General features: G+C 41.0%; 1 protein-coding gene across 1 annotated transcript in view; it reads left to right on the forward strand.

Annotated features, from left to right (window-relative positions):
• Positions 1-104, forward strand: part of LOC123946624 (cationic amino acid transporter 3-like) — a 66,187-nt gene extending 66,083 nt beyond the window's left edge. The window contains 1 exon segment of the mRNA XM_046012211.1: positions 3-104. Within this exon segment, the coding sequence (XP_045868167.1) occupies positions 3-88 (86 nt within the window). The 3' untranslated portion in view covers positions 89-104.
• Positions 105-15,709: the final 15,605 nt, after the last annotated feature.

Genomic DNA, 15,709 nt, shown 5'->3' on the forward strand with positions numbered 1-15,709 from the left:
GATTTGGATGCTGATCGGGTTTGTTTTCTACTTCTTCTCTGGGATCCAGCAAAGGAAGCTTAACCCTGCTTTTGGACCCAAACTCTAAACCGTGAACTCAGCAGTACCAGTACGTATTTGGCTTGACTTCATCACACCTGAATGCAGTCTGGTCCCCTACACAATAATGGGCAGTACTCCTGAGCACATGGAAATATGGGCTCCTATGAGATATTGGTGCAGGAACACTAATAGAGCTTCATATTTATGGTACAGTGAAGGATGTGACTTTGCTCTCCCCTCCTGTTTTTACTTTCTACTCTTCGGTTGTGTCCATAGCTGCTTACTGCCTTTTACAGAATTAGTATGAGAAGAACCTTGTTAAAATGTTTTTCTTTTCTTTAGTTAAATATTCACTAATGAAGGAGATGCCTTTTACAGAATTAATATGAGAAGAACCTTGTTAAAATGTTTTTCTTTTCTTTAGTTAAATATTCACTAATGAAGGAGATGCCTTTTTGGTGGAGTCAGTAGACCATGACTCTTGCTCTCAGGCTGGTGAGTTTGAGCCCCACATTGGAATGTAGAAATTACTTAAGAAAATATCCAGTAGCAGAATTACTGGATCATATGGTAGTGCTGTTTTAATCTTTTTGAGGATCTTCCACACTCTTTTCTTTAAGGTCTGCACCAATCAACATTCCCAACAACATTGCATGAAGATTCCTTTTTCTCTACATCTTTCACAACAGTTGTTTTTTTTTTGTCTTTTTGATTTTAGCCTTCATGACAGGTATGAAGTGACATCCGATTGCACTTATTTAAAAGAGCTTGATATATTTTATTTTTTTATGTTCAGTTAGCTAATATATAGTAATCATTTGTATTTCCCTGATGAGTAACACTTAGCATCTTTTCATGTGTCTGTTGGCCATCTGTATGTATTTTTTTAAAAGATTTTATTTATTTATTTGACAGAGAGAGAGATCACAAGTAGGCAGAGAGGCAGGCAGAGAGAGAGGAGGAAGCAGGCTCCCCACGGAGCAGAGAGCCCGATGCGGGGCTGGATCCCAGGACCCTGAGATCAAGACCTGAGCCGAAGGCAGCGGCTTAATCCACTGAGCCACACAGGCGCCCCTGTATGTCTTCTTTGAAAAAATATCTATTCAGGTCCTCTGCCCATTTTTTAATCAGATTTTTGCTTTTTGGTATTGGCTTGTAGAAGTTCTTTATGTATTTTGAGTATTAACCCCTTATTGATATATCACTTGCAAATATCTTCTCCTATTCAGGAGATTTCCTTTTTTTGTTATTGATGGTTTCCATATCTGTACAAGTGTTTTTGTTTCATGAATTTGAAAAGATATATGCACCTCTATATTTATTGCAGCATTATTTACAATAGCTAGGATATAGAAGGAGCAGACGTGTGCATCAATAGAAGAATGGATAAAGAAGATGTATTCTGGGGTGCCTGGGTGGCTCAGAGGGTTAAAGCCTCTGCCTTCAGCTCGGGTCATGATCTCAGGGTGCTGGGATCAAGCCCCACATCAGGCTCTCTGCTCAGCAGGGAGCCTGCTTCCCCCCTCTCTCTGCCTACCTCTACCTACTTTTGATCTCTCTCTCTGTCAAATAAATAAATAAAATATTTTTTTAAAAAAAGAAGATGTGGTCTATATATACATCCAGTGGACTATTACTCAGCCATAAAGAAGAATGGAATCTTGCCATTTGTAACAACACGGATGAACTGGGTGGGTATAATGCTAATTTAAATATGTCAGTCTGAGAAAACCAAATGCCATGTTTTCAGTCTTATGGAGAATTAAAGAAACAAAAAAAATCAAAATGAAAAAAGAAAAAAGAGAGAAAAATAAGAGACAAAATAAATAAATAATCAAACAAAAGACACAACACCCTAGACCCCTAAATAAAGGGAAAAAACTTGTGATTGCCAAAGGTGAGATAGGTAGAGGAATGGGTGATTTAAATAAAGGGAATTAAGAGTACATTAATCTTTATGAGCCCTGAAAAATGTGTGAAAGTGTTGAATCATTGTATTGTGTACCTGTGAGAAATACATCAACACTGCATGTTCACTATATTTATATAAAAAAAAGAAAAGTTAAGGAAAGATGAAAAAAGATAAAATACAGCTTCTGCATTTAAGGAGCTTATATTCTAATATGAGAGGTAAAGCATTGCTACAACACAAAGTAGAACGTGTTGTCATAATTAATATAAAAATAAATGTCTTGGCAATTCAGAGTGGAGGATGATCATTTGTGCCTGGTACAGAGGTGAGGGTTGATGGTAAAATCAGAGGAGACCTTGTAGAGGAATGGCTTTTGAGCTGGCTCACTTCAGGGATGTATTTGCCATATCTGAGCAGCAGGGAGAGAATGCAGGCAGAGAGAGCACCAGGAGGAGAAGCACAGGAAAATGAAGCCGTGTTCAGAACACAGTGAGTGGGCTGTGTAGCTCGAGCCTTGTCTGTGTGAGGGGACAATAGCGCATGCACAGGTGACTGGAGCCAGAGCTCTCCCCTGGACACAAAACACTTTGGCTTTGAGCCCACTGTCCATGCTGAAAATCCCTGGGTTGATACTTCTCCTAGCAACATCTGCATTCTCGGACATTAAAGTTTCTCTACTGTTGTCTGCTTTGGTCCACCTGCTCAGAAAGTGCATAGCTGAAAGTCACATATCCTGGGTTCTGGGCTTCTTTTGACCACAATTAGCAATGTGACCTTGAGGAAGCCACTCAGTTCCTTCCATGCTTTGCTTAGTTATGTGTAGCAAGAGAGGTCACAACTGATCCCTTTTTCAAGTTACATTTCCTTAAAATATTCTAGGATTCCTCTGGTTCTTCTGTCCCGTTATTCTCTCAACTAGGTCTCCTTACTGTAAATGATCTGAACCTGTATCCTGCCTACTTTTACTACAACCCATTGTTGGAGAAGTGGAGATCCAATAAATAACACCCCATTTCCCCCTCCTGTGTTTGGAACCTATTGATAATCATGACATAGTGACAGCTGACTAAACTGTCAGCTGTAGATCTGCAGCCTAGTTGACTTGCTAATCCCACATCATTAAATTAAACAGAACTACTCATCACAAGTAGTGAGTGTCTCTGGCCTACCACCACAGGAGAGAGACTTCTTCAATTAGTTTTTCTCCTGTATGAGCATGTTGGATAGCATGGGTCCAGTGGGAAGTTTCATTCTGGACAAAAAGGAAAACTGACAAACATTGGAAGAAGCTAACCGGGCATGCTCAGTGTTAGGTCTTCACTTCATTAATCAAGGTCCCAGTGAGAGAGAGCCCTGTGGAGAGTGGCCAGGAATAGTATCCTGCTCAGTGGTGCTCAATCCTCAGGAGATGCCATGACACCTGGAGGGCTTGCGGAAAGAGATTGCTGGACCCCTGTCCTCAGTGTTGGAATTCAGGAGGTCTGGGTGGGGCCCAGAAACTGTACTTCTAACAAGTTCCCAGGAGAAGCTGATGCCGCTGGTTCAGGGACCACACGTTGAACACCAGAGCTCCAGATGAAGGCTCATCATGTGTAAAGTTGAAGTGAGGGAAACAGAGATACCCTTTTTAAACTCACCTTCATTTAATGAAACATGTAGATTAAAATTTCATTGTGAATGCTTTCACAGTGGGCAAATCATAGTGTGTCATTTCATAATTATATGTATATCAAATTAACACTGTATACTGTAAATATGTCACAATTTTATATGTCAACTGTACATCAATAAATCTGAAAATTAAAAAAATAGCATAACACAGTTGTCTGATTCTTTCTTTTCTTTTTCTTTTTTTTTAATTGCCCCTGATTATAGATCTTGGGTAAGTAGTGTATCCTGTTCACTCCCAGAGCATCCAGCATGGGTCAGGCAACTAATGAGCATTTAATAAATTCATGTTCAAGTGAATTGAGATTAATGCATTTCATTGGTACAGAAAATTCTCCTTCCTTCAGGCCAGTATGTGCTACCCCTTTCAACTATCTTCTGGGAGACTTCCTTGGCAAGCAGAATGTCTCTCCATCCAGAGCTGTCTGTACCCCGCATCTAGAACTGTGCCTAGGCACCTGTAGTATTGCTGTTGTGTGGCTATACCTGAGTTATGGTAACTGTGTTGTCTGTTCCTTCCCAGTGGAGTCTAAGGACAAGGAGTAAGTTTTTATTTCCTCTAAATCCAGCAGTAAGACCAGTGTTGTTCATCCAAAGAGCAACAGGGAAAATACAGTCCTGGGTCAGGAGAAAGCATGACATGACCTCCCCTGGTCCAGCTCCATCTCTTCCCATGGGATGTGACGAGGGGCTAGAAGCAGTGAAACTGATAGAAGCGCCAACCTGTTCTACCACAGGGAATCCCTGAAGATGAGGCTGGCTCCAGTTGGGCCCAACAGGCATCCTTCTTGATGCAGTCAGTTTTATGCTTTGGTATAGGAGGGTCAGTGTTCTTCTATTGTATTAATGCATGGGGTCTGCCCTGGGAGGCAGGGAGGGAACGTACTTCCTTACTTGGTGAATTTCTCATGTTTCCAACAGGAAGTAGGGGACTCCAGGGAAGCCTGCCAGAAGCAAGATTACTCATATATTTCCCTACTCCTGTAGATGCTTCTTTGAGGTACTGGAACAAAAACCTTCTGAAACCACCTACAATTCTTGGCAGAGAGAATTGATACTGTACATGTGGATGAAAATGGGCTGAAATAGGAGGATTAATAACTGGATAGGGATTGAGGCATCATTATTCCGGAAGAGAAGGTATTAGTTGAAACTGAGAAAGAGGTATAGGTCAAGAAACACTTCCTGGAGAAGATTGTCTATGGAGTAATTCGGTAAATAAAAGACAGATGGGTGAGATGGAAAAGAAATGGGACAGTAATTATAGTCATATGGACCTTTAAGAGTCATGAAAGAATGTATTGTGTATTGTTGTGTACAAAATAATGTTGTATATTATGCCATGGCGTGAGATTCCTGAATCAGGAAGGAATGAGATGTGATTCTCACAGCCATCTGGGGCATTGACAGAAAGATGGGGACAGATGGACTCTTCCTGGGAGACAGTTGCAGCAACTGCTACATCATCTAGATCCTTGCTCTAGTAGCATGGGTGTCACCTGGGAGCTTGTAGAAATGCAGATTCTTGGACCCCAACCCAGACCTACTGAATCCAAATCTGCATTTTTAACAGGCTTCCAGGTGATCTATGTGGTCATTCAGGTTTGCAAAACACTGGAATTAGATGTGGAAAGACAGGTGTCTGGCCTCAGATGGGCACTATGGAAGGTGTGAAAACTGGTATTGGGAACACAAGAATAGGGTCCTGGGTAAGGGAATCGAATTTGGGAAGAGGGTGAAGTGTGGGGTCTGACTGCCTACCTGTCTCTCGGACTCCCAAAGCAGTCACTATGACAAGGTTTAGCACTCTGCCCACAGGGGGACAAAGCTTTCAGTGCCCTTACTCAAGTCTGTCTAATCCTCAGGCCTCCTCTGAAGCAAACATTGGTCGGGTGGTGACTGCTGCCAATTCTATTTCCCATCCTTCAGGTGTTGGCCTGCAAGAGCCCAGGGAGATCATATTGCTCATGCCCTGACTCAGGGTTGTACTGTTCTTAATAAAATGAGTGATAACTTGATGATACAAATTGAGGAGGCTGTGGAGGTTGGGGTATGAAGTAGGAATTCTTAATTATCTGTCCTGGAAATTAGGCAACTCTCATCTTTCAAATGCTTTCAGAAGAGACAAGATGTCTACATAAGAGACTATACCCTAATAGGGGCCAAATTATGCCTTTTAAGGGATCATTGATGATTTCCAATTGGTTAATAACAAAGTATATGAGACCTTTAATTCCAGACAACTGGACTGATGAGCAGTGGAACAATGGACAAGATGGGCATTGGAGAATTTACTCTTTTTTTTTTTTTAATTTTTGAGAGAGAGAGAATGAGGATGACAAAGTGGGGAGCACGGTCAGAGAGAGAGGGAGAAACAGACCCCCTGCAAAGCATGGAGCCTGATAAGGGTCTTGTATCCAGGACTTTGTGACCATGACCCAAGCCAAAGGTAGACACCCAACTTACTGAGCCACTCGGGCTCCCATTAGAGAATCTTCTTAGCCTTTCAAGGGATCTTGTACTTCATAGCTTATATGAATGGGTGAGAAATAGAAGCCAATATTAAAGGAAAATAGATGGAGATTGAACATAAGGAAGAATTTTCTGAGGTCAGAGGGTGATGGGGAGATGGAAGGGCACAGGCTCTGTGGCCATGTGCATGGCTGTCTCACTTGAGTGTGGAATGCCTCAGATGGGCTCCTGCCTAGAAACAGGGAAATGTAGAAAATGAATTCTCAAAATCATTGCTATCCCATGAATTCTCCAGTCGACTTACTAAATGAGGGGCTGGGTGGATATGTGGTGTATGTGGGTGGTGAGGCATGGGGATGATGAATGACAGAACAAAAACCCCACAATCTTATTAGAGCACTGAAATCTGCTATCAGTTCTCATAACTCTCCATGGATTTAGGAGAATATATTAGACATTAGGACTCAAACAGAGTTTTAGGTTTACAGGTGCTTCCTCTCTCCATGTACTCATCTTGTGTCATAGGAGATTTTAAAACCTAAGGGAAAGGAACATCTCTCTCATGCATTACTTCCTTCTATGTCCACAACCCCACAGTGATGATGATGATTATATAGTTACCAATTGTGAGTACTTCAAGCACTTTACATAATCACCTGTTTTGTACAAAGTTGAATGAGGTGAGAGTTGTTGTGCTCATTTTAGAAATGTTGCAACTAAGGCAAAGAGAGGTTAAGTCATTTGTGCAAAGTGAGTAGTGAAGCTTGGATTTGTACCACGTTTGAGCAGAGTCTTGTACCTGTAACCCCTGAGCTATACTCTGCACAGAGTATCAGCTCAGTGAGGGACTGCTGGTCACTGAAACTTGATGGCATAGAGGTAATTGAAAGTGGATTATTCCCAATAGTGAACAATGAGAAAACAATTTCTATGTGTTCTGGGGCATGTGGTCAGAGACACACTTACACATACAGCTTATACTCAGACAATCTCTCCTGGGCCTCACCCTGTAGTCAGGAGCCTGGAAAGGGGACAAGCTGGGTACATATAGTCACAAAGCTCCTTATTGAAAGTCATGTGTATGCACCAAATATATGGATATTTGTGTTTGAAATTTGAGTAGAAATATGCATCAGGGAGTGAGGTATATTACTCTTGGTATGTCTACAAACATGGGCATATTTTTAGACTTACTGGGTTTGATGTGTGTGTGTGTGTGTGTGTGTGCAGGTACACAATCCCTGAAGGAGTTCAACCAACACTAAGGAACCAGGAGCCTTTCAACCCTGGCCATGGTCAGTGTGTTTCTTCTACACCCTGATATTTATTTTTCATCACCTCTCAAGGAAACCCTAATGAGTTTCCTTCTAGGAAGTTCATGGCTAAGATGCTGGGCTGCTGTGGAGCCCTATCCACCTGAGACAGCCAAAAGAGGTTCAGAGAGAAAGAGCAACAGAAGCCTCAAGGAAACCCCTCCTGTGTTTTACCCTCTAACCTCATACACAGCTGCAGTTACAGCCACACACACCACATCAACACCTCCTCTCCCCTAGAAGACCCTCAGAGAAGGTCCTCAGAGAAGTCCTTGTATTTACCTCTTCCCTTCCCTTTAAGCTACCCCAGGAAGAGGAGAATTACAATTTGTACTAATCAAGGAATCTAGAGTGGGGATTGTGAGAAGCTGGTCATTCGTGGAATTAATTTCATAAAATCCACTGAGCTCTGACAGAAACAATGATGGTAAGAGAAGTTGAATGTCTCTGTTTCCTTCTTTAGAAAACCTGAAGCAAAGGTCCTGGAAGCATGAGGCAGGACCTGCAGTTGGTTTGAAGGCAGAACAGCCCAGAAAACCCTCCTCCACCTGCCAGTGCCAGTTCTTGGGAGACTGTTTTGTGAGGCATTTTTATGACAAACTTTACTTAAAACGTGACATTTAACAGCATCTCTGTCCAGAGAAGGAGGAAATACAGATATTTATTGACATAAAGTGTCTCAATATCAAGGAAAATTGACTATCAAGATGGAAGAGGAGTCAAGATGGCGGAGAAGTAGCAAGCTGAGACTGCATCAGGTAGCAGGAGATCAGCTCAATAGCTTATCTAAACATTGCAAACACCTAAAAATCCAACAGCAGATCGAAGAGAAGAAGAACAGCAATTCTAGAAACAGAGAATCAACCACTTTCTGAAAGGTTGGACTGCTGGAGAAGTGAATCTAAAATGACGGGAAGATAGACCGCGGGGGAGGGGCCGGCTCCCGGCAAGTGGCGGAGCAACGGAGCACAAAATCAGGACTTTTAAAAGTCTGTTCCACTGAGGGACATTGCTCCAGAGGCTAAACCGGGGTGAAGCCCACGCGGGGTCAGCGTGGTCCCAGGTCCCGCAGGATCACAGAAGGATTGGGGGTGTTGGAGTGTCGCAGAGCTCGCAGGTATTAGACAGAGAAGCCGGGTACAGAGACAGAGCCAAGGACTGAACTCTCAGCTCAGGGGTTACTTTGAATTAGTCGCAGGCTGGGTGAGCTCGGAGCGTGGCTGGGGGCTGGGAATACGGGAGTGATTGGGTGCTGTCCTCTGGGGGCACACTGAGGAGTGGGGCCCCGGGCTCTTGGCTCCTCCGGGCCAGAGACTAGGAGGCCGCCATTTTCATTCCTGTCCTCCGGAACTCTATGGAAAGCGTTCAGGGAACAGAAGCTCCCAAAAGCGACCCGAGCAGATTACTTAGTCCGGCTCCTGGTAAGGGCGGTGCAATCCCACCTCAGGCAAAGACACTTGAGAGTCACTACAACAGGCCCCTCCCCCAGAAGATCAACAAAATATCCAGCCAGGACGGAGTTCATTTATCAAGGAAAGCAGGCTCAATTCCTAAGACAGCAGTGGAATTCCGGAGGAGGAGAAAGCAAAGCACGGAACTCATGGCTTTCTCCCCATGATTCTTTAGTCTTGCAGTTAATTCAATTTTTTTTCTTTTTTCAATTTTTTTCTTTCTTTTTCTTCTTCTGCTAAATTTTTTAAAACTTCTACCCTTTTCTTTTTTAATGATTTTTGACTAGTTTATCTAAATATACATATTTTTTTCTTTCTTTTTTATATTTTTTCTTTATTTGTTTTATTTTTTAAATTTTTTTCTTTTTTTTCTGAACCTCTTTTGATCCCCTTTCTCCCCCCCCCCCCCACAATTTGGGGTCTCTTCTAATTTGGTTACAGCGCATTTTTCTGGGGTCTTTGACACCCTTTTAGTATTTTATTTGATCCTTCATATCCTCTTATCTGGACAAAATGACAAGGCGGAAAAATTCACGACAAAATAAAAGAACAAGAGGCAGTACCGAAGGCTAGGGACCTAATCAATACAGACATTGGTAATATGTCAGATCTAGAGTTCAGAATGATGATTCTCAAGGTTCTAGCTGGGCTCGTAAAAGGCATGGAAGATATTAGAGAAACCCTCTCTGAAGATATAAAAGTCCTTTCTGGAGAAATTAAAGAACTAAAATCTAACCAAGTAGAAATCAAAAAAGCTATTAATGCGGTGCAATAAAAAATGGAGGCTCTCACTGCTAGGATAAATGAGGCAGAAGAAAGAATTAGTGATATAGAAGAGCAAATGACAGAGAATAAAAAAGCCGAGGAAAAGAGAGACAAACAGCTACTGGACCACGAGAGGAGAATTTGAGAGATAAGTGACACCATAAGATGAAACAGCATTAGAATAATTGGGATTCCAGAAGAAGAAGAAACAGAGAGGGGAGCAGAAGGTCTATTGGAGAGAATGATTGGAGAAAATTTCCCTAATATGGCAAAGGGAACAAGCATCAAAATCCAGGAGATGCAGAGAACCCCCCTCAAAGTCAACAAGAATAGGTCCACACCCCGTCACCTAATAGTAAAATTTACAAGTCTTAGTGACAAAGAGAAAATCCTGAAAGCAGCCCGGGAAAAGAAGGCTATAACATACAATGGTAAAAATATTAGATTGGCGGCAGACTTATCCACAGAGACCTGGCAGGCCAGGAAGAGCTGGTATGATATATTCAGAGCACTAAACGAGAAAAACATGCAGCCAAGAATACTCTATCCAGCTAGACTATCATTGGAAATAGAAGGAGAGATCAAAAGCTTCCAGGACAAACAAAAACTGAAAGAATATGCAAACACCAAACCAGCTCTACAGGAAATATTGAAAGGGGTCCTCTAAGCAAAGAGAGAGCCTAAAAGTAGTAGATCAGAAAGGTACAGAGACAATATACAGTAACAGTCAACTTACAGGCTAATAATGGCACTAAATTCATATCTCTCAATAGTTACCCTGAATGTTAATGGGCTAAATGCCCCAATCAAAAGACACAGGGTATCAGAATGTATAAAAAACCAAAACCCATCTATATGTTGCCTACAAGAAACCCATTTTAGACCCAAAGACACCTCCAGATTTAAAGTGAGGGGGTGGAAAACAATTTACCATGCTAATGGGCATCAGAAGAAAGCTGGGGTGGCAATCCTTATATCAGATCAATTAGATTTTAAGCCAAAGTCTATAATAAGAGATGAGGAAGGACACTATATCCTACACAGAGGGTCTGTCCAACAAGAAGATCTAACCATTTTAAAATCTATGCCCCTAATGTGAGAGCAGCCAACTATATCAACCAATTAATAACAAAATCAAAGAAACACATCAATAATAATACAATAATAGTAGGGGACTTTAACACTCCCCTCACTGAAATGGACAGATCATCCAAGCAAAAGATCAACAAGGAAATAAAGGCTTTAAATGACACACTGGACCAGATGGACATCACAGATATATTCAGAACATTTCATCCCAAAGCAACAGAATACACATTCTTCTCTAGTGCACATGGAACCTTCTCCAGAATAGATCACATCCTGGGTCACAAATCAGGTCTCAACTGGTATCAAAAGATTAGGATCATTCCCTGCATATTTTCAGACCACAATGCTCTGAAGCTAGAACTCAATCACAAGAGGAAAGCTGGAAAGAACCCAAATACATGGAGACTAAACAGCATCCTTCTAAAGAAGGAATGGGTCAACCAGGAAATTAAAGAAGAATTGAAAAAATTCATGGAAACAAATGATAATGAAAAAACAACAGTTCAAAATCTGTGGGACACAACAAAGGCAGTCCTGAGAGGAAAATATATAGTGGTACAAGCCTTTCTCAAGAAACAAGAAAGGTCTCAAGTACACAACCTAACCCTACACGTAAAGGAGCTGGAGAAAGAAAAAGAAAGAAACCCTAAACCCAGCAGGAGAAGAGAAATCATAAAGATTAGAGCAGAAATCAATGAAATAGAAACAAAAAAAAAATAGAAAAAATCAATGAAACTAGGAGCTGGTTCTTTGAAAGAATCAATAAGATTGATAAACCCCTGGCCAGACTCATCAAAAAGAAAAGAGGAAGGACCCAAATCAATAAAATCATGAATGAAAGAGGAGAGATCACAACTAACACCAAAGAAATACAGACAATTATAAGAACATACTATGAGCAACACTACGCCAACAAATTTGACAATCTGGAAGAAATGGATGCATTCCTAGAGACATATAAACTACCACAAAGGAACCAGGAAGAAATAGAAAACCTGAACAGGCCCATAACCAGTAAGGAGATTGAAACAGTCATCAAAAATCTCCAAACAAACAAAATCCCAGGGCCAGATGGCTTCCCAGGGGAATTCTACCAAACATTTAAAAAAGAACTAATTCCTATTCTCCTGAAACTGTTCCAAAAAATAGAAATGGAAGGAAAACTTCCAAACTCATTCTATGAGGCCAACATCACCTTGATCCCAAAACCAGACAAGGATCCCACCAAAAAAGAGAACTACAGACCAATATCCTTGATGAACACAGACGCAAAAATTCTCACCAAAATACTAGCCAATAGGATTCAACAGTACATTAAAAGGATTATTCACCACGATCATGTGGGATTTATTCCAGGGCTGTAGGGTTGGTTCAACATCCGCAAATCAATCAATGTGATACAACACATTAATAAAAGAAAGAACAAGAACCATATGATACTCTCAATAGATGCTGAAAAAGCATTTGACAAAGTACAGCATCCCTTCCTGATCAAAACTCTTCAAAGTGTAGGGATAGAGGGCACATACCTCAATATTATCAAAGCCATCTATGAAAAACCCACCGCAAATATCATTCTCAATGGAGAAAAACTGAAAGCTTTTCTGCTAAGGTCAGGAACACGGCAGGGATGTCCATTATCACCACTGCTATTCAACATAGTACTAGAAGTTCTAGCCTCAGCAATCAGACAACAAAAAGAAATTAAAGGCATCCAAATCAGCAAAGAAGAAGTCAAACTATCACTCTTCACAGATGATATGATACTATATGTGGAAAACCCAAAAGACTCCTCTCCAAAACTGCTAGAACTTGTACAGGAATTCAGTAAAATGTCAGGATATAAAATCAATGCACAGAAATGAGTTGCATTTCTGTACACCACCACCAAGACAGAAGAAAGAGAAATTAAGGAGTCAATCCCATTTACAATTGCACCCAAAACTATAAGATACCTAGGAATAAACCTAACCAAAGAGGCGAAGATTCTATATGCAGAAAACTATAAAGTACTCATGAAAGAAATTGAGGAAGACACAAAGAAATGGAAAAATGTGGTGCACCTGGGTGGCTCAGTGGGTTAAAGCCTCTGTCTTCGGCTCAGGTCATGGTCCCGGGGTCCTGGGATCAAGCCCCGCATTGGGCAGTCTGCTTGGCAGCGAGCCTGCTTCCCTTCCTCTCTCTCTGCCTGCCTCTCTGCCTACTTGTTAACTCTGTCTGTCAAATAAATAAATAAAGTCTTAAAAAAAAAAAGAAATGGAAAAATGTTCCATGCTCCTGGATTGGAAGAATAAATATTGTGAAAATGTCTATGCTACCTAAAGCAATCTACACATTTAATGCAATCCCTATCAAAATACCATCCATTTTTTTCAAAGAAATGGGACAAATGATCCTAAAATTTATATGGAACCAGAAAAGACCTGGAATAGCCAAAGGAATATTAAAAAGAAAGCCAAAGTTGGTGGCATCACAATTCCGGACTTCAAGTTCTATTACAAAGCTGTCATCATCAAGACAGCATGGTACTGGCACAAAAACAGACACATAGATCAATGGAACAGAATAGAGAGCCCAGAAATAGACCCTTTACTCTATGGTCAACTAATCTTCGACAAAGCAGGAAAGAATATCCAATGGAAAAAAGAAAGCCTCTTCAATAAATGGTGCTGGGAAAATTGGACAGCCACATGCAGAAAAATGAAATTGTACCACTTCCTTACACCACACATGAAAATAGACTCAAAATGGATGAAGTACCTCAATGTGAGAAAGGAATCCATCCAAATCCTTGAGGAGAATGCAGGCAGCAACCTCTTGACCTCAGCCGCAGCAACATCTTCCTAGGAACAACGGCAAAGGCAAGGGAAGCAAGGGCAAAAATGAACTATTGGGATTGCATCAAGATCAAAAGCTTTTGTACAGCAAAGAAAACAGTTAAAACCAAAAGACAACTGACAGAATGGGAGAAGATATTTGCAAAGGACATATCAGAAAAAGGGCTAGTATCCAAAATTTATAAGGAACTTGCAAACCCAACACCAGATGTTTATAGCAGCAATGTCTACAATAGCCAAACTATGGAAAGAACCTAGATGTCCATCAACAGATGATTGGATAAAGAAGAGGTGGTATATATACACAATGGAATACTATGCAGCCATCAAAAGAAATGAAATCTTGCCATTTGCGACAGCGTGGATGGAACTAGAGGGTATCATGCTTAGTGAAATAAGTCAGTCGAAGAAAGACAATTATCATATGATCTCCCTGATATGAGGACATGGAGATGCAACATGGGGGGTAAGGGGGATAGGAGAATAAATGAAACAAGATGGGATTGGGAGGGAGACAAGCCATAAATGACTCTTAATCTCACAAAACAAACTGGGGGTTGCTGGGGGGGAGGTGGGGTTGGGAGAGGGGGAAGGGGTTATGGACATTGGGGAGGGTATGTGCTTTCGTGAGTGCTGTGAAGTGTGTAACCTGGCGATTCACAGACCTGTACCCCTGGGGATAAAAATACATTATATGTGTATAAAAAAAAATTGGAAGGGGAGGCGAACCATAAGAGACTATGGACTCTGAAAAACAACCTGAAGTTTTTGAAGGGTCACGGGTGGGAGGTTTGGAGAACAGGTGGTGGGTTATGGGGAGGGCACGTATTGCATGGAGCACTGGGTGTTGTGCAAAAACAATGAATACTGTTATGCTGAGAAAAATAAATAAATTTAATTAAAAAAAAGATGGAAGAAGGAGAGATTTCTTTCTTTCCTGCAGATACACAAATTACCAAAGTTTATTTGTGTAGTATATGCTTTTCTGCCCTCTGTTCTCCTCTGGGTAATGAGATTAAATAACTCAGTAGAGGGAGAGCGGAGATCAGATACATACAGATGAAGACATAGTTGGTTCCCTCTCCCATTGGAACCATTGCCCCTTCCAAAGATCAGATGCAAGAGAAGTGGGGAGAAATGACCCTGAGCTGCGACCCAGGTGCTAGCACCTGTCTTCTGTCTTCCAAGCCTTCAGATTCCACAGTTTTATCTTATATTTCCCTGGTCCTCAAATTTTAATCTGTCATGATGAACAGAAGTTTGATATCAAACAATGCCCAAAGGCAAGAAATCCTTCTCAATAGTAGTGTCTTTCCTTGGAATTCTGTCCTCACAATCTCTGACTACTGAAATCCTATTCCATCATCAAGGTGCATCATAAATGTAATCTCTGCCTACGCCTTCCTGGATTATCTACCTCTGAAAAAATATATTTCCTTTGATCTCTTCTACTCCTTTGTGTCACTCTCACCATAGCTGTCTCTCTGCACTGTGTTCAACTGTATTTACCCTGTGTCTTCTCTTTCTCCCTCACTCATCTGTAAGCTTCTTGCTTGGGGAGACCGTGCCCTGTATACTTTGATATTCTCTCTACTGTCCTTAATACAGAGCTAAAGAATTGCTAAGTAACTTTCATGTATTGTATTAAATAGATGGAAAGAGCCCATGACAGGCTGTGGAAGGAGAGGTATTATGAATACTGATAAAGGATATTACTGTGATTTTAGGTCTGCACATGATGCTTTCAGGTATGGATCATCTTATTAGGAAATGTTGATCCCACCAGTAAATTTATTCCCTATCATATATTTATTCATTGTTCATTCTTTCTCTGATTCAAATTTAGAGCTTTTCTTGGAGGGAAATAGACAAGAAGCAAGAAAACAAATCTTCAGTAATTTCAGAGTGTCATGAATCCACAAGGGAATAAACAGGTTTGTGACAAAGAATAACAGGGAATTTCCTTTAGATAGGGAAGCTAGGAATGGCTTTATGGTCACTGTCACATATTTACCCTACTACAATTATGAGTTAATTCAATTTTTAACCTGAAGAACAATAACAATAAAATCAGTAACAGAAGGAGAATAAAAGCCTTCCCATCAGGGTTTGTCTTTGTCAACGCAAACTTAGAACTGGTTCCTTCTTTGGTCCAACTTC

This window comes from Meles meles, chromosome 7 (assembly GCF_922984935.1).
Source record: "Meles meles chromosome 7, mMelMel3.1 paternal haplotype, whole genome shotgun sequence".
Lineage (NCBI taxonomy): Eukaryota > Metazoa > Chordata > Mammalia > Carnivora > Mustelidae > Meles > Meles meles.